The sequence below is a fragment of the Triturus cristatus genome, chromosome 10, assembly GCF_964204655.1.
Source record: "Triturus cristatus chromosome 10, aTriCri1.1, whole genome shotgun sequence".
Classification (NCBI taxonomy): domain Eukaryota; kingdom Metazoa; phylum Chordata; class Amphibia; order Caudata; family Salamandridae; genus Triturus; species Triturus cristatus.
This window is the reverse complement of record NC_140593.1, coordinates 214347182-214375133: the sequence shown is the minus strand read 5'-3', so window position 1 is coordinate 214375133 and position 27952 is coordinate 214347182. Positions and strand designations below refer to the sequence as shown.

Sequence of the window (27952 nt, the reverse complement as noted above, 5' to 3'; positions counted from 1 at the left end):
TGTTTTGTATTGGTACAGAAAAATGTGTTACCAAAGAACAGTACTATGGATTTGCTGTTAGGTTTGAAAAGTCAAGCACTCCTGCTCTTTGGAAATGAAACATTGTTTGGTGAACTTCTGACCTGACTCTACACAGCAGTGTTTCAAGAGCTGTTGCTATGGTAGCAGGCAGAAGTCAAGTTGGGGGAAGGGTACTAGGCAGAAGTCAAGTTGGGGGAAGGGTACTTTTGGAAAAGGGTTGGTTTTCAACCAATAGAAATGTGTGATTACATTTGAAAAAAAGGGGGAAGCACTGAGATTTGAAATTAACATGTATATGTGTGGAAAAAGAGAGGGAAAGTTTGCCATTATCTGGTTCTGCTTAGAGGAGAGAGGTGTACAGAAGAGAGATCCTGGCTCTGATAATCTGCTGTTTGAGTGCCACATTTCTTTCACAACTAACTAATTTTAAAGGTGAGTTTAGAGTTTGAGAGGGGATGTATATGGTAAATTAAGAAATGAATAATAGAATTGGAATTCCTTTTGTTGAAGTTGTGTTTATTATTTTCTGTTTTGTGAGAAATTTAAATGTGAGGAACATGTAAAATAATATGGACTAAGTTTTCACGAAAATGTAAGGTGTACTGGTAAAAATAAGGAATACTTTAAGGGTTTGAGGTTGCACTCAGTAATGCAAATACATTCAGCATCAGTGAGGCTGGTTGCCCTTGCTGGAGTGTAGTGAGTCACCCAGGTTACACATGTTGCTGGTCTCAGAAAGCTGTTTGGTATTGCTCTGGTGATTTTACATTTGCATTAGATGTAAAGGGGGAGGTTTTTTTTATGCAGAAGCAGACTCTTAGCACACAGCCAGCTGCTTATCCTGTGGAATCATGCATAGTATTCACAACCGAGTGGGGTTTGAGGTTTCAGTCAGTAATGCAAATACATTCAGCATCACTAAGGCTGGTTGCCCTTGCTGGAGTGTAGTCAGTCACCCAGGTTACACATGGTGCTGGTCTGAAAAAGCAGTTTGGACATGTGCTTTTATCAGAATCTGAAAAGTGGATTCATAATGTGTCAGTCTGTAAAAGTGTCTATCACTTGCCAAAAAAAAGAGTAGTAAGTGTGCTTTCAAATTGGCAAAGAAATTTCGTTTTGTGACTAATGTGAAAACATGACTCTGTGTGCAAATAGGAATTACAGGCAGAGATTTATTGCGTATTGCTCTGGTGATTTTAAATTTGCATTAGATGTAAAGGGGGAGCCATTGTTTTGTATGCAGAAGCAGACTCTTAGCACACACCCAGCTGCTTATCCTGTGGAATCATGCACAGTATTCACAACCGAGTGGGGTTTGAGGTTGCAGTCAGTAATGCAAATACATTCAGCAACACTAAGGCTGGTTGCCCTTGCTGGAGTGTAGTCAGTCACCCAGGTTACACATGGTGCTGGTCTGAAAAAAGCAGTTTGGACATGTGCTTTTATCAGAATCTGAAAAGTGGATTCATAATGTGTCAGTCTGTAAAAGTGTTTATCACTTGCCAAAAAAAGAGTAGTAAGTGTGCTTTCAAATTGGCAAAGAAATTTCGTTTTGTGACTAATGTGAAAACATGACTCTGTGTGCAAATAGGAATTACAGGCAGAGATTTATTGCGTATTGCTCTGGTGATTTTACATTTGCATTAGATGGAAAGGGGGAGCCATTTTTTTGTATGCAGAAGCAGACTCTTAGCACACACCCAGCTGCTTATCCTGTGGAATCATGCACAGTATTCACAACCGAGTGGGGTTTGAGGTTTCAGTCAGTAATGCAAATACATTCAGCATCACTAAGGCTGGTTGCCCTTGCTGGAGTGTAGTCAGTCACCCAGGTTACACATGGTGCTGGTCTGAAAAAAGCAGTTTGGACATGTGCTTTTATCAGAATCTGAAAAGTGGATTCATAATGTGTCAGTCTGTAAAAGTGTTTATCACTTGCCAAAAAAAAGAGTAGTAAGTGTGCTTTCAAATTGGCAAAGAAATTTCGTTTTGTGACTAATGTGAAAACATGACTCTGTGTGCAAATAGGAATTACAGGCAGATAGTTATTGCGTATTGCTCTGGTGATTTTACATTTGCATTAGATGGAAAGGGGGAGCCATTTTTTTGTATGCAGAAGCAGACTCTTAGCACACACCCAGCTGCTTATCCTGTGGAATCATGCACAGTATTCACAACCGAGTGGGGTTTGAGGTTGCAGTCAGTAATGCAAATACATTCAGCAACACTAAGGCTGGTTGCCCTTGCTGGAGTGTAGTCAGTCACCCAGGTTACACATGGTGCTGGTCTGAAAAAGCTGTTTGGACATGTGCTGTTTTCAGAATCTGAAAAGTGGATTTAAAATGTGTCAGACTGTAAAAGTACTTATCACTTGCCAAAAAAGTAGTAGAAAGTATGCTTTGCAATTGGCAAAGAAATTTTGTTTTCTGCCTAATTTCAAACCATGACTCTGTGTGCACACAGGAATTGTTTTTAGATATTTAATTTGTGATGGTGTTATTGTGATTTTCACTTGTAGGAAAGGGGTACATAGTATTTTAAGATTTGAAAAGATCATAAAAAATTTAGTAATATATTTTATTAAAATAAAGGATTTTTTTTTTAGTTTTTTTCAGGTATTGCTGAAGAGCAGTGAACAAAATTTAAGATGCCTACAAAATCCAGACTAAAGAAAGACCACAAAAAAAAACTATATTTGAAGACAACTGGAGGACCTAAGTTAGTTGGAGATGCTCATGTTGGGAAAAAGAACAAGTCTTCTGGTAAGCAGACAAAAGATTTTTTAAAGAACATCTTCAAAAAAAGGAAAAATGTACAAAATGTCTGTACTGGAAAGAATGTTTTCAAAAAAAAAAAACAGGAAAAAATTGAGAATTTAGTTAATGCAAATATACCTTCTGCAACAACAAAGATTAACTTAAACAGAAAAACAGCGTTTAAAGGGATACGTAGAAAAATTTTCAGAGAAGAGTTATGTCCAATTTGATAAAGGATGTGAAGAAATATAAGCAAAAGGCAAAATATTACAAGAGAAAAAAAGAAATTGAAGCCATTGCAGCAAAGGCATTAGAATTAAAAAGGAAACTATTCATTTTAATTTTGAATAGGATGCGTACATTAGATAAAATGGTTAATGTACTGAAATCACAAAGCAAAAGGAAAAGAGTAGTGAACAGAACAAACTTTTGTAAAGTGTTTTTAGGAAAATGGATGCATAGTTCAAGTAGTGAACCTTTTTTTAATGAAGAGAGTTATTTTCAAAGTAATAGTTTGCTGCATGCAGTTGACACCAGAGGTCGTGCTTATGAAGTGAAAAATGGTTGCATAATGGAGAAGGAGATAATGGTTCCAAGAGATGAGGTACAAGTGATGGCGGATGAGGCTATGGGGAGACGTCCTAAAGCCCCAGTGTACACTTGGAATTGTAGTAGTATTTGCACTGTGCGTCAGGAATCTATTGATAAATTTCGTGAGTTTCTAAGAGAATATAGTAAAAAAAGTGTAAAACAGAAGATTAAGGTGCTTCAAAGTCTAGATCCATGCAGAGTGAAAGAGAATACTGGTTTGCAGGGTCATTCTCTGGCTTGTCTATCTAGAAAAGTGTGTAATAGTGTTTTCCATCATTTTAGGATGCTGGCTGCTCATCATACTGAAATGAGAAAGTTTGTGAGACGGTTGTGTTTTGCTAAAAGTCCAGCAATAAAGTTAGATGAATTGAATAGGGCTCTGTTCCGTGGATCGGTATCAGATGTAGAGAAGGTTGTTGATGAAATTCAGTTTTGTTACTTTGGTCCTGAACAAAACAGTGCAGAAAAGGACACAGTAAATGAGGAAGAAGTGGAAGAGAATGTAGAACCCTCTGTAAGTAAGACATTTAATGATCACATAACAAAATTTGAAAAAATCTCTAATGAAAGACCAAATATTACTTGTATTTGTTGCCGCAGAACTCATTATAGAAAACAAACTAGGAATGTTGATCTCTACAGAAAGAGTGAAAATGAAGATAATTATAAGTGGAAAGATTTTGTCACATATATATTTCTAGAAAATTGTTTTGAATTGGGTGAAGATCAGCGTATTTGTAAATACTGTTACAACAAGTTAGAGGAAAATAGAATGCCGACCAGAGCTGTACATAATAATTTAGAATTGGATGTTATTCCTGCCGAACTTTCTGAATTAAATACATATGAGTCTATACTTATTCAATGTGTTCATCCGTTCCAGACCATAGTACGTATGGAGCCCAAAACTGGTAAATTACCTCCTTCAGATTTACTGAGAGGTTTAAAAGGTAGAGTGGTGTATTTGGCCTTGGATTTGAAAAAAAATATGGAAACTATTGATGCAGATACTTTGGAAACTGAACCATTAGTTATTCTGGTTAATGGTGTACCTACAAAGAATAAGAAGATTTGGCAGGAGCTGGTAGATGTACGGAAAGTACAAAGAGCAAATTTGTATTTGAAAAGGAATAACAAATGGTATGAATCAATTTATATAGAAGAAGAAGAAGAAGATTTACAAGAAGACACAGAAACACCAACTGGACAAATTGAAAAAGTGGACAAGTCAAAGGAAGAAGAAATTTATGAACATTTTAGCATACATCCTCTACATTCAAAAGAAGCTATGGGAGACAATATTGATCTGTTTCAGATGAAGAAAGCAAAAGGAACTCCCGTGAGTGTATGGGAGGAGAGCTTGGAAGCTGGATGTTTTCCCCAGCTGTTTCCTAAAGGAAAAGGAGGACGATACGATGAACGTCCAGAACAGATTCCAGCTTCTGAGTATCGGACTACAAGACTATATGCAGAAGATCCCAGATTTCGACAAAGTATTCCTTATTTGTTCTATCTTTTATTTGAAAGCGACTTGTCTGCATTATCATATGCAGTAAACCACATTTTAAAAAGTGGAGTACATTTACAAAATGTGTCTGCTAAGGATTTTATGGAGAAAGTGCAGCACCGAGATGATCATTTGGAAACACAACTGATCAATCTGATGGCTTGTCAGCGTGGGACAAATGAATATTGGTACCGACGCCATGGTGAATTAAAATGCATGTTACGGAATTTAGGAACACCAACATGGTTCCTTACCCTAAGCTGTGCCGAGTACGCTTGGGATGATTTACTGGATTTTCTACGAGAGGAAAATTCAAACATTAAAAACATCGAATACAAGACAGCAGGAGAACTGTGCTCATTGGATCCGGTTAATGTTTGCAGATATTTCAATCATAGATTTGAGGCTATGATGTCCTTCATCTGCAATAAAAAAAATCCACCTCTTGGAGAAGTAGTGGATTTCTTTTGGAGAAAAGAGTACCAGGCAAGAGGTGCTCCTCATATTCATATGCTGTTGTGGATCAAGGATGCCCCAAAGTTTGGAACAGATACTGATGAAGCAGTGTTATCTTACATTGAAGAATATGCAACATGTGCTATACCAAAAAGCACAGAAGAGAAAAAGTTAAAGGAGCAAGTTTTACGTTTCCAAAGTCATCGGTGTGGAAAATACTGTCGACGGAAATACAAGAGCAAAGAAAAATACTACACTAAATGTCGATTTGGATTTCCTAGACCTGTTCTTTCAAATGGAAGAGTAAACAGTTTTATGTCATCTGTGAGACATACTATTACAAGAAAATCACCTAAGAATACCTACAACCTAAAAAGAAAAGAAGAATCAAAAAATATAAATGACTACAACCCAGTCATTTTATCCATGTGGAATGCTAACATGGATATACAGTATGTAGCTGACAATTCCATTGCTGTTGCTCGATATGTAACATCTTACATTACTAAATCTGAAAAAACTGAATTGAAAGAAATGTGGGAAGAGATTTCTCACGAGAAGGCTGTCAGTAAGAAGCTGTACAGTTTCAGTTTAAAGATGTTATCGCATCGAGAAATTGGATCCTACGAATGTTCAGATAGGTTATCTTCTGCAAGTCTCTACTCGAAATCAAGAAGAATAATTTGGGCAAGTTTAGGCCTTGCAGCAATGAGAAATCGGGTACTGAAATCTGTTGGAGAAATTGAATATTTGGCCGAGAATGACCCAGAAAGTACAGATATTTTGAAATCAAACATGTTGGACACATATTATCCAAAAAGAAGTCATCATCTGGAGAACATGTGTCTCTATGAAGTGCTGCAGAACTACATTTATTCACGGAAAGCCGCAGAAGACATCAACAATGGAAAATATAAAGTCATTGGTGAGGAAGGATGTTTGGTGAAGCAAACAAAAGGAAGTTTGATAAATCACAGGAAGCTGAGTTGCGACACTACTGACAAAAAGGAATTTTACTACTTGGCTCTTTTACAGCTGTTTAAACCATGGCGTACAGAGGATGAACTACTGTGAGAATTTCAAAGCTATGAAGATTCATTTAATGCTTGCAAAGACAGCATACAATGCAGTACATTCACAACTTATCTGCAAATGTTAAATGAAGAAATTGAACAGGAAACTACAATTGCAGCAGAAGTAGCTAGAGACAGTTCTCAAGACAGCCAAAGTTCAGGAACACTCAGTCAAGATCCCCTAGGACAACCAATCGTTGAAAATGAAGCATCAATAGCCATGAATGAAGTTGAAACGGCTATGAATCAAGCTCAAGAAGAATTTATAGACTTACCAAATTTGGAAAGACAACTGAATGAAGAGCAGCAACAAATTTATGAAGAGATCAGAAACAAAATTGATCACGGATTTCTACATGAAAAAAAAGAGTGCTCATGCACATCATTTCATCCAATCAGGATGTATGTAAGCGGACAAGCTGGAACTGGAAAAAGTTTCCTAATAAAAGTCATCAGAAGTTACCTACAGCAAAAAACGGATTCTACTTTGTCTTGTGTGGTTACTGCTCCAACTGGGTTAGCAGCCTATAACATAAAAGGAATTACCTTACATCGCTTGCTAATGTTACCAGTGGAGCATGAGAACAAAATACAATACAACAAGCTAACTGGAGAAGCATGCTTGGAAGTTTCAAGAGTATTGAAGAAGATGCAAGTTCTCATTATTGATGAGGTGAGCATGGTATCTAACTTAATGCTTGCCTTTGTGCCTTTAAGAATGCAGCAAATTCTAAGGACAGACTATGACGTGTTATTTGGTGGAAAACATGTCATAGTTTTTGGGGATCTTCTACAACTTACTCCAGTTAAAGGACAACCAGTGTTTAATACTGTGACACATGAAGACACAAAGAAGTCATTGGGAAGCATCGGTAATGCAAATATTTGGTCCTTCTTTGAGTACAAGGAACTAACTACTAATATGAGGCAAGCAAACGAAGAATATGGAAGTATTCTGAAAGATATCAGAATTGGACTACTCACAGAAGTTGGCAAAAAAGCATTACAGAGTCGGCTGCTACATAATTTATTTCCAAAGGAAGAACTAGTTGCAGAGAAGATATACAAGAACATTGCAGAAAAGAAAAGTGTCATCTGCTTAATGCCAACTCTACGTGAATGCTCAATATTCAATGAGGAGCTTTTAAAATTGGAAAAGGAAGATATCAGGAAATTGGAAGCAGTGGACAAAATTGAGGATGGAAGAATTACTATCACATTAACAGGCACACTGAAAAATAAATTGGATTCACTAGAGAAGAACATTTCCAAAACAGCTGGATTAGAAAAAAATCTATATGTTTGCATGAACTGTAGAGTATTTTTAAGGAGAAATTTGGATGTTGAAAAAGGTTTAGTTAATGGAGCTATGGGAAGAGTTGTGGGTTTTATTAATTATCAGAAAAAAGATGGAATTGAATGTTTAAAAATAAAATTTGATCAGATAGAAGAAGTTAAAGACATTTGTCGTTGTTCAGTTCGTTTCATGCTTGTGAAAGACTTATATGTACGTAGGAAGCAGTTTCCGTTTTCTCTAGCATATGCTGTAACTATTCACAAGTCTCAAGGATTGACTGTAGATTGTGCTTTTGTGAACATTGGTTCAACTGTGTTCAAAGAAGGTATGGCTTATGTAGCTTTGTCACGAGTGAAAACATTATCTGGTTTATTCATGATAGACTTTGATGACTCAAAAGTTAGTGCTGATACAAATTGTGTAAAGGAGTATAATAGATTAAGAAGAACCTATGCTCCTCATTTAGGTCAGTATCCTGTGTTGGAGAAACGTGTAGTTTCTCGTAAAAGGAGAAATGAGAATATCTGTAATGAAGATGTAGAGAGGAGGAAAAAAAAGAGGAGTGATGTAATTGCAAGCAAAAAGAAAAAGGAAAATGAAGAACAGGGTGGAGGATGTCATTTTGAAAATAGCTCTGGTGTCAACTGCTACGCTAATGTAGTGCTGAATGTTGCATTTTATCTGGAAAGTGTGCAAGAGCAGATAATAGTAAATCAGGGAAAAAGATTCTGTTCTGAGTTGAGTCTCCTTTTTCAGAAGCTGAGTAATGATAAAACTCAAATAGAAAGTGCTACTGAAATTAGAAAACTTTTAGATGTATGTTCAGGACGAACACAGTTTTCTCAAAATGTACAGCAAGACGCACAGGAATTCTTGATGTTTTTTCTTCAGGTACTGGAAGAAGAAGGGGTTCCTATTGAAAATGTATTTGGTCTCTCTTATAAATGGGAACATAGTTGTGAAAACTGTTACAATATATGTGGCTCTAATGTTGATTCTGAAAGGTTTATTTATTTAACATTGCCAGAAAGTAAAACAGTCACTTTTGCTAAATTAGTTAAAGATGCTAATCATAGCATGGAATGCAGTGAGTGTAAATCTGAAATGTTTTCAACGTTAATTTTAAAGGAATACGGACAATATGTAATTTTAATGATGCAACGATGTAAAGCTGATGGTTCAAAATTAGATACTTTAATAAAGAAGTTTACAGGACAGCAATTTTCAATTTCAGGAAAAACTTATGTAACAGTTGCAATAATTTTCCATGAAGGACCTACTGTTACTTCTGGACATTACACAGTTTATCTTAAATGTGAAAAAGGCTGGACACTGTGTAATGATTCCCAATTGATTTTCAAGCAACGTTTGCCTTTTGATTTAGCAAATTCCTATCTAATCTTCCTGAAACCTAAATTTTAGAGAGACTTGGCAAGATGTGTACAAAACAATTTTACCATTTTATTGGATTACCATTGGAATTTAAAAAAAAAAATGATTTTTCAAATTATCATTTGGCCTAATGGAAAGGTAACCAATTGTAATGTGGACTTTTAAAATTTTTAATGAAACTTTGGAAAACCAAAAATTTAGACAAAATCGGTAACATCTGCACAATTTAAATTTTGGAATGTTATTGGATTGCCATTGGAAATTTATTCAAAAAAGATTTTTAAAATTACTATTTGGCCATGAGGAAAAGTAAACAATTGTATTGTGAACTTATTTAATTATTATTTAATCTTTCGGAAACCAAAATGTTACAGAGAATCGTTGAGATCTGTACAATTTAAACTTTTGAATTTTATTGGATTACCATTGGAAATTTAATCAAAAAAGAATTTTAAAATTACTATTTGGCCTAAAGGAAATGGAACCAGATGTATTGTGGAGTTATTTGACATATATTTTTGTGATTATACTTCTGAAACAAAAATGTCAGACGGTATTTTAAAGAAATAAGTATTGATATTAGTTGATATTTTTTTAGAATATTATGCATTTCTATAATGTTATGTTTAAGTTAAAAGAGATTCTGGGCTTTTTTTATACAATCTTTGAGATTGTTATTTTTTTTTGCCCGCTGTTAAATGATGAATGCAATTGCTTTCACAATTTATAGTGAAATGCAATATATTCTGAAAACAGCAAAAAAAAGGCAAAAAATTGTTTGGGAAAAATATGAAAATACGTGTACTGTGTAATATATTGATTTATTAAATATTAATACTTTTTTCTTTTTTTTCAGATTGTGAAAGAAAATTTTCAAAAAAAAACAACCATTTTTTCAAGTAATTTCAATTATATTTTAATTAAAAATTAAATTGTTGGGTGGGACAGGTAACTGAGAAATTAGAAGGTCTCTTTCTTCCACTTTATCTCAAAAAGATTTTTAGTATTTAGTTATTAATTCCTCAAGGATCTTGAGATGTGGTAATTGATTTTTAGTGTTTTTTAAAAAAATAAAAAAAAAAATACGCTTACCGTAAAAAAAAAAAAAAAAGTTTTAAAGAAAAAATAAAAAAAAGTTGAGAGGTAAGGTTGGCTCTTAAAAGAGCCGTTGTGTTCTTGCAGGGACAGAGGAAAGGAAGTATGGGAACATTAGCTGGTTGGACATTTGTGCTGATCTATTCTGTTGTTAATGAGGGAAACACTGGTCTCCCTATGAACAATTAGATCATGGCAAAATGAACACCGCATAGTTACCCTACCAAACCGAGGGTTCATTTCCAGAGGTTCAGAAAAAGGTGAATGTGCCCCCACAGATGAAGGGCTCTGCTGAGCTTCCGAAGAAGGACTCGGCTGAGCTGCTGTGGATGTGCTTGCTCGACTTACTGAAGGGTTGCCCCTAGTATGTCGTGCATGTGTCCTAGGATGCACATCCTCAAGGTGTCTCAACATAGTGTGATTCCCAAAGGAATACTTCTTGTTGGGATAACCTCGCGAAAGTACACGCTGGCACAGCTTGCAAGTCACCAAGGCAGCATTGACTTTTTTCTCACCCTCTGGAAAACTGAAATACTCCCATATGAAGAGCTCTTCTGTTTCCTCTTTCTCTGCCTGATGGTGGTGCTGCTAGCCTCACTCTCAGCAGAAGAGTGCTGGTCTGCCATCGTATCACAAAGACAAGTCAGCTCCTTCTCCTAAGGGATCACAAGCAGAAATGAGGGGAATGGGTGTGGTGTAGGAGAGTTCTAGAACTGAAAGTAGTTTCAACCAATCAAAAGTTGTGTTTCATGATCACATGACCCACCGTGCGCGTACGTTACGCTTACGTTACGCTTACGGTGCGCTTACGGTAAAAGTGCGCATGCGTGTAAAAAAGACACGCGCTCGCGCGCATGCGCAAAAGAGTCACTCTACAACACTTCCGCGTAACGTACGCGTGTAGCGTACACACCTACGCGCCCCACGCACAGTACGTGCGGCTACGCAAATTGCGTAACTATACGCAACCAGAGTAGATAAATTACGAACATTGCGTAAACCGTACGCTTACCGTACGCTTACAGTACGCGCAATAAAAAATAAAAAAATAAAAAAAATTATTTTCTATGTTATACTAATATATCTTACCTGTTTGGTAAAAAAAAAAAGAGAAAACTTGATATATTGCATATTTTTTTAAAAAAAACATAGTGTTTTAAGAGAATAAAAAGTTTAAAAAAAAATTGTTTTTTATAAAAAAAAAACATTTAAGATAAGAATTTATAATAATAAAATCATACAAAATCAATAAAAAAAAATATGGGAATCACATATGTTATAGGTAAGAATTAGCATTTAAAAAACCATACAAATTCACTGAAAAAACCATGGGTTTCACACACGTTATAATTAGAAATTAGCATTTAAAAAACCTTGCAAATTCACTGAAAAAACCATAGGTTTCACACATGTTATAGTTAGGGATTAGCATTTAAAAAACCTTGCAAATTCACTGAAAAAAACATAGGTTTCACACATGTTATAGTTAGGAATTAGCATTTAAAAAACCTTGCAAATTCAGTGAAAAAACCATAGGTTTCACACACGTTATAGTTAGCTGGACATTTCACTCGTAAAAAACCAATGAAATTCCCCCGTTATAGTTAGTTCAGCTAACTATAACTCGCGCGCCCGCAATGCACTACTGATGACGTCACATATTACATCACTCATGACATGGTCACTGACATCACTCATGACATCACTGATGACATCTCAAATGACATCACTGATGACATCACTGATGACATCATCCTTGTGACAGAGTGGCAGACCTCCTCTTCCCCTAATATAACCTTTGATACACACATTCAAAAATAGAGACTAAAATTTTCAAAACAATGGACATACCAATACCAGTTACAACAACCTCTTCAGTAATTCTAAGATCCACATACACATCCACTCATTCACCAACAGTCCTATACAGTCACTCATACATGTACTCACTCATCATATGTACTCATACACCTATACATCCTGTTACACAATGCCACTCATCCATAGAGTTACTCACACACATAGTCACTCATGCTAATAAAGAATCAAACATACATTTACTTTCATATACAGTTATACACACACCACCACACTTACTTCTACAGAAACTTACACATACTTAGTCTTTAAAACAATCACTTAAAGAAACACATACTTATTCATACAGGAACTCTTTCAATCTCTCACTCTCACATATACTCACTTATATACACCAATAGTCACATATACTAGTTTAATAGATATGTAGTTACTCATAAAGACACTATTGAGACAGTCATTCACTCACTAACACACCCATACACACACTCATCCACCCATACAGTCCTGCACACATGCTGTCTTCAACACATACAAACAGTGAGTCACTCATTCATGCACCTATGCACTACGTAATACCCCCCACCGAACCATACAGACACTCAGACTGATACTCAAAAAAACAACTAATAACCTATATAGACACCCATGAAGCTAATCACCAACCCATGCAGCCACTTATACACAAAGTGAGAGACTGATACAGATATTTTCATATTTAAACATTACTCAGTAAGCCATGTATTCACTATGATACACTTAATCAGTCAGTTACACAATAAATTTTTCAAAAACAAAGCATCCATTTAGACACTTATATACCCATTTATTCTTCCATTGACCTTGAGATATACATATATAAAACATATTTAATTTTCAGAAAAACACACATTCACTGGATGATGTCATCAGTGATGTCATCAGTGATGTCATTTGAGATGTCATCAGTGATGTCATGAGTGATGTCAGTGACCATGTCATGAGTGATGTAATATGTGACGTCATCAGTAGTGCATTGCGGGCGCGCGAGTTATAGTTAGCTGAACTAACTATAACGGGGAAATTTCAATGGTTTTTTACGAGTGAAATGTCCAGCTAACTATAACGTGTGTGAAACCTATGGTTTTTTCACTGAATATATATATATATATATATATATATATATATATATATATATTCACTTAAAAAACCATAGGTTTCACACGTTATAGTTAGGTGGATATTTCACTCGTAAAAAACCAATGAAATTCCCCCGTTATAGTTAGTTCAGATAACTATAACTCGCGCGCCCGCAATCCTGCTCATGACGTCACATATTACTAGGCCTGGGCTAAATTTCCGTTCCGCTCGCGGAAATTGCGATAATTTGACATTTTCGCGTTCCGCGGAGAGTGCGAAAATGTCAAAATTTCCGCATTCCGCAGCTTAGCGATAATTTGTTTCTTGCTCGCGCTGTAAAATAATACATTCTCGCGCGCGCGTGATCGCCTTACCTGAATCCCCGTGTCTCGTGACAGTTCGCGCCCGCAGTAATGTCATTGGTCGCGCGATCACGTCTTTCTTCTCGCGATCATGCACCGCGAGAAGAGTGAAAACAAGATGGCCGCGCCCGCGAGCAACCGCATGGGTAAGATGGCGAGCCGCGACCAAGCAGAAAATACCGCGAACGGGCCGGAAAAAAACTTCCGCATCTTCGTGATATTTCCACGTGTTTACGGAGATTTTTAACATTTTCGTGATAATTTGCGAAAGTCACTTTCGCAAATTTCGCCCACCCCTACATATTACATCACTCATCAATCATGGTCAGTGGCATCACTCATGACATCACTCATGACATCACTGATGATATCATCCTTGTGATAGAGTGGCGGTCGCGCGAGTTATAGTTATCTGAACTAACTATAACGGGGGAATTTCATTGGTTTTTTACGAGTGAAATATCCACCTAACTACAACATGTGTGAAACCTATGGTTTTTTAAGTGAATTTGCAAGGTTTTTTAAATGCTAATTCCTAACTATAACATGTGCGAAACCTATGTTTTTTTCAGTGAATTTGTACGGTTTTTAAATGCTAAGTTATGTATGTATTATTATTTTTTTATATATTTATTTTACAATAAACTACATATTAAAAAAGTATTTTTTTTTTTCGTTTTTCACCGTGCGCGCACGGTGCGCGCACCCCCGCGATTTTAAAAAAAAATTCAATTTTTTTTCTGCCTTCGGGGTCCTTCAGGGACCCCTTGACAAAGGCTGGGGGCTCAGGAACTCTCTACCCTGCCCCCTTTTCATGTTCGCCACTTTCCTTTTTCACTCTCGCACTGAAAACAACCAAAATGGCGGCCGACACTTCCTGATTTCGACCGATTCGAACGTTGACTAACATCTATAACCACCATTCAGAATTACGCTCGCGCACGTTAGGGTGCTCGCACGGTGCTCGCACGGTGCGTGCACGGTGCGCGGCAATAGATATGTATGTGCTTTTAACTGCAATTTTCTCAGGAACTACTGAACAGATCGACTCCATATATGCAAAAGGACATCCCTGACCTGAGGACTACCTCTCTGCCAAATTTTAAGTAATTTTGTTCAGCCGTTCGGGCTGTACCTTCGACTAAAGGTCCTATGGGAAAATGCATGGGGAAAATGCATTTTCGGACCCCCCTTTTTTCTTGGCCCCCGCTTGACGAATTCCCCCGAGACTTTCAGGGAAGGAGCTGAGTGGAGCGCCCCATTAGTTTTGAAAATTTCGCGAGGATTCGTCAACCGGCGCCAAAGTTATTCAAAATAGAATTTTCAGATTTCCTATGGAAACACGGTCCTAACTATAACTATCTACTGGCGACCGCCAGTAGATAATATATATATATATATATATATATATATATATATATATATATATATATATATATATATATATATATATATATATATTTGCTACATAACTTGCTAATTTTTCAGAATGCACAGAAATAAAAACTCAAATGGATAAAAAAAATGACTGGCTCTGTATGTGCTGCATTCATTGCCTTTTTGCTGTATAGTTTAGATAAACTTGCTGCACATTATGGTTCTCCATGCCACATAATCCTAATCTGGGGACAATGTTAAAGATCTGTCCAGTGATTTATCATGTATATAAGATTAGTCACAGGAGGTGAATACACATCCCTTTATGAGAGAAAATAAACAGATAAAACGAGATCCGTTCCCTTTGTAGAGCATGTTGAAACAGAAGGCTGGAGAGAGAGACTCAGCCCGCAGGGAGAGCGCCGGTGTGATCTTCTGGCGCGGAGTGAGTCTGCCATTCAAGTAGTGCAGCAGGAGCTTGCTCGTTAAAGAATGCTCTGACAGTCTACAAAGTCTAAAATGCAACTCATCCTTCGGCTGCCTGTGATGGCGCTTGGAGTTTCTCATATGCTATGATGCGACTCAAGTATTCCTTTACAAGTGGTTTATAGCGGGTCTTTAATATTGTCTGAGAATATTTGGATGGGTTTACAGACATGTATATGGGCTCTGTATTTGCTATACTGGGCGTGAAGAAAACAGAACAGTTATTTAATTTGAAGGAGACAATAAGGAATGTTTTCATTACCAGTAAAATATGTATTTTATGAAGAAAATTCCAATATCAGCGGCTAACTGGAGGACTAGTATTATTTTTTATTTAGATAAAATGAATAAATGGTGATATAATTCAAAATTGTTTATATAAAACATTTTCAATGTCATGTACCATGGCATTCAGCTAACAGCGTTACCAGTAGCGGGGTTGTGATCTCTAAACTCGGTCCCACTAAAACGTTAGTTCGTTGTTTATGGGACTCTACTGTTAGCAGGTCTGCAGGCAAAATACTTATAAATAAAAACATTAGGGAATACCATGACGGAGGAGCTTGGGAGCTGGGCTAAAGTACACAGCAAATGAAAGAGGAAAGATGAAAATGGGGTCAACAAATATAAGGAAGTAAACAGAAATGGTAAGCATGATCGAAACAGGTTCGAAAGACAAAACAAGGATGAGGAACAAAATAATGGGTAATAGAAATAGGAACGAAAAAACAGGAGCAGAAAATAAGGGTAACTGAAGGGAAAGAACTGTGAAAGAAAAATAAGAAGGGAAGAAGAGGTAAAAGATAGGATGGAAGAGTCAAAGGAAAGGTTTAAAGAATGGATGGAGAATTGAAAGGAAGGATACATGTCAAGGTGAAAGGATTGATGGAAGAATCAAAGGATCGATAAGTGAAGTGAATGGATGGAAGAATGCACTGATGTGGAAAGTGATAGGGTGAATGGGTGAAAGGAGGGATAGATGTATGCATGGATATAATGATGTGAAAATGTATACTTAAAAGGATGTACGACCAAATATACAGCAGGATGAAAGGGTGCATGAATAGAATAATGAAAGGAAGATGAAAGGGTGAAGTTAATTCTCCTAAAGACAGTTGAGTTTGCTCACTTCTCATGCTTCGTTAGATAAGTTGAATGATTCATGTGAGGATATTTTAATTTCCTGGTTATGCCCCTTCTGAACAGCCGTTCCCTAACAGCCACCCTTGGGGTAAGAATACTTATTTTCTTACCTTAGCTAAGGGATAGATGCAGCCTGCATTGAAACACGTATAAAAACATATATAGACCTTACCATTATCTAAGCTGTTTCAGAGAAGCAAGAGGTTGGGTAGCTTTCAGTGCAGCCTCTCAGAAGAAACTGGTAAAAACCAGTCGCCTGTTCTCACAACTCTTCACCTGACCTTGAAGACTAATGTAAATCAAGTGACACCACCACAGCGCAATTGGGTGCATGCAAAGTTCTCTCCTCTCCCTGTCGCTTACCCCCCCCCCCACCCCTTTCCCTCAGCTTCTCCCTGTTGGACATGGCCCTTTCTGCATGGTCATCCCCAGACTTTTGCTGCCTTCCACCTATTGTTTTTGCTGAATTCGATGTTGCTGGTCTTTGGATTCTGCTGCACACTTCAACACTGCTAACCAGTGCTAAAGCGCTTGTGCTCTCTAAAGCGCTTGTGCTCTCACCTTAAAACATGATGGGATTGTCTTATACACAATTGGCATATATAATTTACATAAAATTCCCTAGTTAAGTGCACTACATGTGCACAGGGCCTGTAAATTAAATTCTACTAGTGGGCCTGCTGCACTAACTGTGTCACCCACTTAAGTAGCCCTTTAACCATGTTTCAGGCATGCCATTGCAGAGGCTGTATGTGCAGTTCACACTGTCATTTCGACCTGGTGAAATACACCATTTGCCAGGCCCAAACCTTTATACATATACATATTACTACATGTACTTTTATACATATGCCATCCCAAGGGTAGGACCTGGAAAGCCAAGAGGGCAGGGAGCAATGTATTTTAAAGGTGAAACGTACTCTTAAGTTTTACATTACCTGGTAGTGAAAAACTCCTGTATTCAATTTTCACTACTGCAAGGCTTATTTCTCCCATAGGATAACAGAGTTAGCGTATTACCTTTTATAAGTATAAGTTCCAAATGGAAAGATATGACTGGTTCATTGTTGGTGTCTCCGGAATCCTAATTTAAAATCCTAACTTATGGCAAAGTCGGATTTTGAATTACAATTCTGAAAATGCCACTTTTATAAAGTTGTAATTTCCTTCCCTTCGCCATTTGCTGCTGGCAACCTGTCTCAGGTCACATGACCGGGTGTAGTTGGAAGTTGAGCTTTGTGTATTCCTCCGAGACAACCACACACAATGCAAGCTTAGGTGTGACTGGGTGGGTCATCACTGGCAGGATGAGAGGGAGGAGCTGGACCCAGCCTCACTTACACCTGAATTGGCTGCATACCCACTGTATTTAGTCTGAAGCTGGGACCATATCCAGGAAGGCAGGGCATCTGTGTACCTTAAAGGCATGCCTATAGAATCCTCTCCCCACTTCAAATGCAAAACTGTTTATAAAAGAAGGACCTTAAACACCACCACATCAGTACACTTCAGGACCTGTGGATACTCTGCCAGGTAGGACTGCTGTGCTGCTACAAATAGTGCAACTCTGCTGGACTGCTAATCTGAGTAGCTTCTTCATTGCTGTGCTGACCTTCTGCATGTTGCTCTCCTACTTGGGGAAGAACTGGACCACCTGCAACTCCACCTTGATACCAGGATGCCAGAGTAGCTCAAAGGTCTAGTCTGCTGGCCTCCTGATCTGAGCCTCAGGAACATAACAAGATCACCAGCAGCTCCTGGACCTGTCATCAGCAATTTCCTGAACCCCAAGACGTGCCCTTCAGGTCCTGGACCCTTGGTGTGTCTCATGAGCTCAGAAATTCAAGCTTTTGGGCTCTTTATGACTTCAAAAGGGCTGGTTCACACAGTAACCTCTCCGCTCACATTGAAATTCAGCACAAGCTGCACCCAGCTCATCTCATCACATAGCAAGCATCGATCACCATAGCGGACCACCAACGTGAAGGTCCAGTCCGCCCAACCATGACACTCAGCCTGCTCTTTGCACCATGCCAACCACAAACAGTGACACTCTCCTTACTCCCTACCACCCTCTCTAAAGCAAACAGTACTCTTGGAACAAAACATGAGCAGGTAAAACCAAAGTGGGACTAACCAGGGACTGTATCTGACCTGCGCTCCATTGCAGTCGCCCTGAACATTTTACTTAGACCCGGCCCAACATGACCAGATAGCTGCATTTGGCACTTTATGCTTTTTGGTGCTATTTTAGAGTTTATTTGGTCTTGTTTTATTTATTGAATTAAGCTCTATTTTTCTAACCTGTTGTGGAATCCTTTTGTGTGGTGTTTTCACTGTTTCACTGTTTGAAGTGTTGTATAAATACTTTACACATTGCCTCTTAGTTAAGCCTGACAGCTCTCTCACAAGCTACCAGGGTGTTGAGCACAGGCTACTTTGTGGTTGCTTGTGCCTTACCCTGACTGGAATGGAATGGAATGATATTTATAGAGTGCGATGGCTACCCCTAGGCCTCCCAGCGCTGTGGACAAAACAGGCAAAGAACAGAAGCAAAGGAGAAAGCTAAAAGAGCCAGGTTTTTAGGAGCCTGCGCTAGGTTTGTGATTGCTGCTTGACCAGAGCTCACGCCCCAGTCAACCAGTAACTCAATTTCTATCACTCCCCTTTCTTCTTCGCCTTCCCTCCTTGCCTGGACATGATACAGTTTTGTAACACATGACCTGCAAGACCATCTGTGCTGAGATGCAAGTTGGGCTCTTTGTAGCAACTGTGGGTGCAAAAGGAACATGACAATCGCCAAGTCACCCAAACTGCAAAAACACAAACAAATGGGTGATTTAAAAACATATTCACTCAAAGGCCTTAAAAGAAATTGCATTGACATTCAGTCATTCTTGGTATATAGCCAGTGCATGATTAAAGTACATTGTTGTCATGGGAAGGATAAAAAGAAAGTGGAATATGCATTTGTTCTGGTTCTGTGTGGGGGACATGTCTAATTCTTGCTCAAACCAGTATTTGTGGAGGGATAAGAAAGTGAGTTTTTACTGTGACCTAGCACCCCTGTTTATAGTTCCACTAAAAGGTTTGCCATAATATGATTTTTGTATGTTCATCACCTTTTGTATTAAGTTCCAAACTCGAAATGTTTTAAATTCATCCCGATGCAAAATAGATGGTAGCCACATAAATTTTTTGTCCAATCTTCTTTCCCGTTTTACAGCAATTAAAAAAAAAGAATCTGGCAAACTTAATTTGTTAATCCACTACATTTATTTTTGGTAGCATCTACCTTGAAATACACATACATTTACCACCTAACATTAGCACTTAAACTGGAGATCTCTTGGAGTGACTATTTAGACTGCTCAGAAAATGTTGGTTGCTGTGAATTCTGCACCTCGAGAAATAGCTGTCCACGCGCAATCTTTATTTATTATTAAACATGTATAATTGTTCTAGCAATGAGATAGTATGGAAAACGTATACCCACACGTTTTGTTTTCACAGGCCCATTGCCGCCCCAGCCCTCCGCGTGCAGCTCCGAGCATTTCACTTGTATATACACATCACAGTGCGTGGCCTGGTCGTCCAAGTGTAATGGGGAGGTCGACTGCATTGACGGAACAGACGAACTGAATTGCCCATCTGAGATGCCCAGTACCAGTCCCACCTGGATGTGCCACGGCAATGAGTATCAATGTGACACTGAATGCATCCCATCCCTGCTGCGATGTGATGGGGTACCTGACTGCAAGTTTAGTGAAGATGAATCTAACTGCAGTAAGTCATTCATTCTATTTATGGTTACTATTTTGCATGCACCCAAATGTCCTAAATTCAAGTATTTGTATTCAGGAAACGGTATTTGAAATACTCAGACTGCTGTGTTTTTTGTTTAAACAAGGTTTCAGCATTTAGGAAGTATATTAGAGGGTGTCGTAAATTACACACTGGATTACATATTATTAATAATGGAATCATGACACTGTATATTTTTATAACTCAAGATTTCCAAGCGGTTTTCTTGATGTAAAAACATTAAGACAAATGGGGATATACTTTATGTAATTTTATTCTTTTATCCATCAAATATATTAAAGTTTGAATGAGATATAACCGAAGAGAAAATGGAAATGTTGCTGCAGAGCCACTTTTCTGTTGAGGGTAAGGAAATGAATGATTAATTGGGGTGGATGGTATTCCACCACAGGTTATAAAGTAATTTCCTTCTCTGTGAGGCATAAACATCAACAAAAGTAACAAACCGACATTGGCTCAATTAAGCCGAACCCCTTACATGCAAAAGCATCCAGAAAAGATAAAAGTACAATCTCCTCCGACTGATAGTGGAAAACCAAAATAGTTCCTAAGGGGCATATCAGCAAGGTGAGGCGATAGAATTATCGCCCCTTTTGCGGCTGTTTTTGGAAGAAAAGCGGTGATAATTTTATCGCCTAATTAGCAAGCTCGCGCTAACGCGTGAAAACCTGCGTTAGCGTAGGAATTCCTAACGCCCAGATTTGCATCTCTAATGAGATGCAAAGTGGGCGTTCCTGACCTGACATGACAGGAGAAATGTCGCTATGCGACATTTCTCCTATCATCAAGCCCCACGCTATGAAGCATAGCGGCTAGAAAAGTAGCGTTAACCCCTGTTATCGCTACTTTCCTTACGCCTGCTTCAGGACTGACTTAGCCATGATATCCTACGGAAGGTGGATGTCATGGCTAAGTTTGTGAGGCCCGATCATCAAGCTAACGCCATTGCGTGAGATTATCGTTGGGTTTCCAGCGATAATCTCACGTTAGGCAGTTAGCGTGTGGATTTTTATCGCTTTTGAGATAAGCATTGCTAATAGCACGCTATCTCAGTGATAAAAATCCACACTAGCCGGCGATAATTCTCCTAACGCTAAGTGCGCTTAGCGATAATTATCGCCGGTTGTTGCTGATATGCCCAAAATTTGGCTGGAGGCAAAGGATCTTTGACAAAAAGACAAATTGTGGCTTAAAAATGCTTACCAAAGTCCAACGTTTAGCTATAACAATGTTACTATCCTTCTTTCTTCAATATTAGAGAAAGCTGGTCAGTTTTCCCAAGTTTTGTATGGGAAAAACACACTGTTTTGTTAAAATAACCTTCTCCCACCAACGGAGAGGGCAGAATGTTGCACTCTGGGATAGCTAGCTGCCACACATTCCAGGAAATCATCATGAGTGGGCATAATAGCCCATTGACCAGTAGTCACTGAGTCCTCCTAGGGTAGGTTGTTATGGGCATAAAAGTGGTGCCTCTGGCACCCAGATCTCAGATCATATCTGTACTGGAGAGAGAACTAAAGAAGGACTTCCCTGCTGTTCCCTGGACCTGGCAAAGAGAGCCTGCACCAAATACTGGACTGCACCTGGGTTAGCAAATAGATGACTGTGTGTCTGGTGCCATGCTCAAGGAAAGGGCATCCCTGAGCCCCAGACAGAAGAAGTGAACTCAGAGTCCGTTGACTGACTTCCTGTTCCAGCACCAGGGTCACAAAAGCTAAAGAAACAGCAGTGACAGAGTTGTTAGCCACAACTGCTTGTTTACCACTAATCACTGATGTGAAACCCAGGAGACCAAATCCTGATGTTAGAAAGTTGTCCTTTCGCCCTGTTCACACCCATTTTTTGCTGAATGATACAGGTGGGAACTGAACTGTCTCTGACTGTGCCCTGGGCTTTGTTGACAGGCCCGGGCCATTGCTATGTTTAAAACACAATACTTGTATTAGGGTACACAATGTATTAGGGTACAGTTTCAATTGGACTGACAGACCCTATAAGTCCCTAGTATGTAATAGGGCAAGGGGGAATAATCTGACTATAAGCCCCTAGTAGATAATAGGGCATTTCGGTTTAGAAGCACAACACATTTTATGCACTTTGCATGTGTGCACTGCTGAGTGGCTGTCTGTTATTCTGAATTCAGCCTTTACAAGTAAATACTTGAATGACTGCCCTTTAAGCCCTTTAGATAATAGGGCAGGGGGGTTGAAAATACCTATAAGACCCTAGTAGATAATAGGGCAGGGGGATTGAAACTACCTATAAGACCGTAGTATATAATAGGGCATGGGAGATTAGGGTCTAGCAGCTTTGTTTGCACTGCATGCATGCAATGCTGAGTACCTGAGGTCATTTTAAAAGAAGCCATGCTCTACAGCACTGCTCTTAAAGGTAAATTTGCTACAAACTCGAATTTGGTGTTATGCGCACTTTATAAGTGATAATCTACATTATTTTGACATACGAGGTACCCCCAGACCTCCCCTAGGTGTCCCAGAGGTGGAGGGGTGGGGTTATGTGACTATGACCAGGGTTCTTATAGAAGTTGTTTTACAAACCCTGGTGAGGGAAATCAGCCAATTTTAAGTTTTCCTCATTGTAGACACTTACCCCACAGGCTAACATTGCAATATTTTATGCATGCATAATTATTGCTAGGAAGGGAATAAAATATAATTCGAAGACTTAGAAGAATGGTATAGATAAATCTAACAGATTGTCCTTGTTGAATTTATCATACCTTGTACAGAAAAGAATGTAGAAGACTTTCTTGTCTGTAAGCCAATATCCAGCCTTCCTGTAGTCTTCCCTGATTGGTGAGTGCTAACAGGATTAGCCAAGCTGCCTTGATTAGGTGATAAGTGACTATCCATGGGAGAGGGTATCTGCTAGATAGAGATCTACAGCTACAAAGGGATGCCAGAGCAGGGGGGAGGGGTCATAAAGCTTCAAAGGAGGACAGGGCAGGTGGAGAATGCCAGGCCTACCTACCCCCATCCTCTGTGCCCCAGCCAGATAGCAGGTTTAAGGAAGGAAATTGCAGATGTTAGGGGGAGGAGAGCAATGCAAATGAGCCATACTGGGAGTTAATTTCGCCTTACTGCTCTGCTGAAATTTCAGCCATCATGGATTTTAGAAGAATAGTGCTTTCTGGGACAAGAACATGCCACACTTTGGAGGAAGTTGTCATGCGCCTGGGTGGCACCCTGCATCCCATTGGTCAGGGGTGCCCCCATCTTGATGCCCTGAAGCTGATAATAAATATGTGAGAGGTGCATATCCTCTCAGTTCTGCTTCCTGAAACTACAAGGAAAAGAAGAGCTGTCCTGCTGGAATCTGAATCTGCACCTGAAAGCCTGCACTCTGAATGACTGCACTTACTGCACAATTTGGTACTACAGCCCTGAGGACTGTGCCTTGCTTCAAGAAGGATTAAGGAATGGACTCCCTGCAAACTACAGGTCAACCGAGCTCACCTGCATCATCTCCACCAATGGTCTCGATCCTGGAGTGCATCCAGTGGCCTTTTAAGGGTTTGGCTAGGTGCATCGTGGGAATTGTGATCTAGACCTTGCAGAGCCATCGAGGAGATTCCAAACTTTTGGATTTGTGTCTTGGATACTTTGAATCCACGAGGAGGACTTCAGGAACCATCTCCTGAAGTTTGTAGAACTTTTGGGAAAAAGCTCCATAAGGTGTTTGACCTGACCACGAGAGTCAAGCTGGCCACCTTCAACCGCAACCCAGCCAGGATTCCAGGTTTGTCTCGCTGAAAAGCTCTGGAGCTCTGACTTCCAGGATTTGACAGGGAGCTCCCTGAAAAGCAAGCCGGTGAATGCTCACCGAATATGGCCTGGGAAGAGCAGCGAGGGCCCTCGGAAGAAAAAACTCCAGAAACGTTTCTAATTGCAAAGGTAGAATTTTTGAGAGGGCCTCCCGCTTACGGTCCCGGCCAGGGCTCTATCACGGTCGGCCTGAAATTTTGACTTTTTCCCGGTCAAGCGTGGCCTGGTGTCCCAGAGTGGTGCTATAGGCTTTTAAGCACTGTATATTGGTTAATCTTTTAGAATTCATATTTCCGGTTCCCTACATTGGATTTTTGTCATTTTGGTGTCTGTTGTTCATAAACATATTTACTATTTTTATAAATTGGTGTGGGAGTTTTACTGTGTGTCCTGTCTTATTTACTTAAGTTATTGCTGTTTATATATGCTTTTCATACCTGCCGCCTAAGTTAGGCCTGACAGCTCGGTTACAGCTACCAAGGGTTCAGCTGCACGATGTATCTTTGACGTGTACCCTCACAATGCTACACAAGTCAGGACTTAAGGTACTTGGTTCCGTGCAACTAACTGGGTCTCTGTAGCCAGCCTGCGCTCAATCATGGTCAGCCAGAACTTGTAATTTTGTCCCAGTCCAGCACGACCGGATAGCCACAGTTGGTGCTATGTGGTCTATTTTCCCTAAAATATTTAACATTGCATATCCCTAGTTCTACTGATTAGATTTTTGTCATTTTTATCTTGTTTTATTTATTAAAGAAAGCTCTATGTTCCTATTTTGGTGTGGAATATTTTGTGTATGATATTTGTCACAGTTTTTGTGTTTGAAGTGTTGCAAAAATACTTTCTCCATTGCTTTAAAGTTAATCCTAACTTATCTTTCTCTAAGCTACCAGAGGTTTGAGCACATATGTATTTAGAGTTGGCTTGTGCCTCATCCTGACAAGGACTGTGGTTGCCGCTTGACCAGGGCTCCAGCCAGTCAACCAACAACCCAATCTCATACACTTTTGGTAATTAGCCAACTAGTCTTGGGTAAAATAAATGTAATATTAACAAACTAGTATAAGCACTTCAGGCCAGATGACCTCTGCTGCAAAGTTTTTGGGGGCTTTTTCTTTAAATAGATTCTTCATAGCAACATTCACAGACTTACATTTATATCCCTCTTCCTCATTGGAAATATGTATTGCAACTTGGCTTTGGAAAATAAGCACCTTTAGAAAGACACACTAAATTTTAATATGCAAGTAGGATAATTATTTATTTTATTCCTGCACCCCATGTTTGCACACAGATGGTAGAATTGAAAGAGACATGTATGCCAGCATAGAACAAAAGTGTTATTCATTTAAACAGATCACACATGGCTGGCTGTAGTGTCACCATCAGCTCCCTATCCATTGCATAGGCAAAAGCGCCAGATTTTCAGACTATTACCCATTGCGAGAATGCAACGAAAGTACAGATTTCCCTTGCCTGAAAGATATTTTATCAGTCCTTCTCCATTAAAACTATTTTCTTCCTTGGAAGGTGCATTATGAACTGATTTGAAAAAAAGAAACCACAAACATGAACAATACTTATACTTTCTCATCAGTTGCAGGTGTATTACATTGATGTTCATGGAGGCAATGTTGAGCAATATTGAACTTTTAGCCAGTAGCAGAAATAAAACAGTAGTTAAATTGCATTATTTTAGTCCCCCACAAATAATGAATGAAGCTACCATTAAGGACACTTTTGCTTGTTCTGTCACAGTTTTCTGATATCAATGTCTCGAATACCTACACACAGTAATTTATCACAAATGATGCCAAATTTTAAATATAACTATCTTTGATATCCTACCTATTGATCTTCATCTAACAATTACTAACAATAATCACCAAGGGATACAGATAGATGTCTCCATAAGAAGATGTGCATTCCTCTTGAGTACATAAGTGTTTGGTCTTTGATTGTCATGTATAATATATTTAACAAAAAATTGCAATGCAACAGGTCTTGCATTAGTTACATGCAGAGCTATTGGCTTTGCAAATGGAAAAGAAATAAGGCATCTGCCTGCTTTTTTTTTTTATTGACTTTTGTAGCAAAGGCCACATTTTGTGCTTTAGTTTTCAGATGTTTAAAGCTAAAGCACTGCATTCTGCCTTTGCTACATAAGTCAATAAATAGAATGAAAAGTTGTGCAGCCGTCTTTTTATACTGTGTATTTACTATTGTAGTGATTTAGGCACGCTGCGCTATAGCTTTAGATGTTTAAAGTTTAAGCACAATGTGTCACCATTGCTATAAAAGTAAAGAAATGGAAAAGAAATGCGGCGTCTGCCCGTCTTTCTTTTTTTTTAAATTATTAACTTTTGTAGCAATGGGGACACACCGCTCTTTAGCTTTAGATACGTAAAGCTAAAGAGCGGCATGCCGTGATTGGTACAAAAGTCAATGCAGTCTTGTGCAGGTCATCAGCAGTGCAGGAAGGATGGCAGCAATGACGTGAGGGATGGGGTCCTAGCAAGGAGGCAACAGATGGCCAGAGAAGGCCAACCAAAAAAACAGGTTGATGTCCGCTGGGAGGGAACCAAGAACACAAAGGCAGAACATATGGACAGGATCAACCAATCAGAGTAAAGGAATTTAGAAAGGCAGGCCACATATCTAACCAGAAGCGCTGGGTGTGTTAAATGCCCGTATCCTGTATACAGCATGTCTCAAAGAGACGGCACAAGTGCTGCCTAGGCGAGACCTAAAAACAGCGGTGTAGCAAAGTTGCAGTGGGCCCTAATGGAAGTAAGATAAATCCTCCACCTTTCAATGGTACCTCAGTTCTTCACCCTCTGCCATTCCTCAACTACACCCACTCCTCAACTACCTCCAACATGATCCGCTCCTACCACCTCATTACTATGGGTGGGCAGAATGTTTCATTCTGGCCTACCAAATTGGTGGAATTTGGTGACTTTGCATTACTCTTGTCATGCAGAGTTCAAGCCAGATTGTGCCAATCACTGTGTGATGGAAATGTATTCCTTCAAGGCTTCAGAAATGTGAGCTGGCGAGCACAAGTGAGATTGGGCATCCCTTGGTCAGAGGGCTGCCTCTCGAGTAGATTTGCTGCTACTCGAGAAGATTTTCTACTCGATTGCAGCAAAATCAACTCAAATGGCCAGATGCTCTTACACACTGCATGGTGCCATTCACACTGGTTTTTTATCAGTGCTCGTGCTACCGGTGATAAATTGCATCACGAGCAGCACAACATGCTTATGTCCCCCGTTTCTTGGTGGAACTCCATGAAATCTCGCAGAGTTTTTATGTAACTCCGTGAGTTCCGCTCAACGCAACTCATTATTTAGCAGGAAATATTTAATTTTCAAGTGCTAAAATCCTGATAAAGGGTAGGTATACTAATTGTTGTAATGAAAGCAGTTTGCACAAAAGAAGATTAAGTACGAGCTAGTTCACTTCTCTTTCCCAACGTTAAATAATTTTACACTAACAGATTTTCTCTACCTCCGATGAACGTCATCCATTGACTATATGTCCAGTGATTAAGTAACTCTGAGAAATAATAAGGATTAAGGTATACATCATTTCGATAAAAAAATGTAGAGAATAGTTCTCTAACTATAAAATGTAGCAATAAATCTGCCTACATTTTTGACATTATCTGCAAAGCAAGAACATGATTTTCATCAATCCCACTGGCTGAAACCTATTATCCATGTTGGTGGATACATACCTTCATGATTGTGACTTGATAAGAGTCTGAAGGCCATTATTGAAGACTGTTCAGGGGATTGAACTCCCTGCAGCAGAGACCACGGAAAGGCCTGGACTGGGCCT

The 27952-nt window shown here is 39.0% G+C and overlaps 1 protein-coding gene across 4 annotated transcripts in view; it reads left to right on the top strand.

Annotated features, from left to right (window-relative positions):
* MALRD1 (MAM and LDL receptor class A domain containing 1) overlaps positions 1–27952 on the top strand; it is a 2533556-nt gene that overhangs the window by 1895697 nt on the left and 609907 nt on the right. For all 4 annotated transcript variants that reach the window (XM_085630825.1, XM_085630827.1, XM_085630826.1 and 1 more), the window contains one exon: positions 20007–20279. In XM_085630825.1, coding sequence (XP_085486951.1) covers positions 20007–20279 — 273 coding nt within the window. The remainder of the gene's footprint in view (positions 1–20006; positions 20280–27952) is intronic.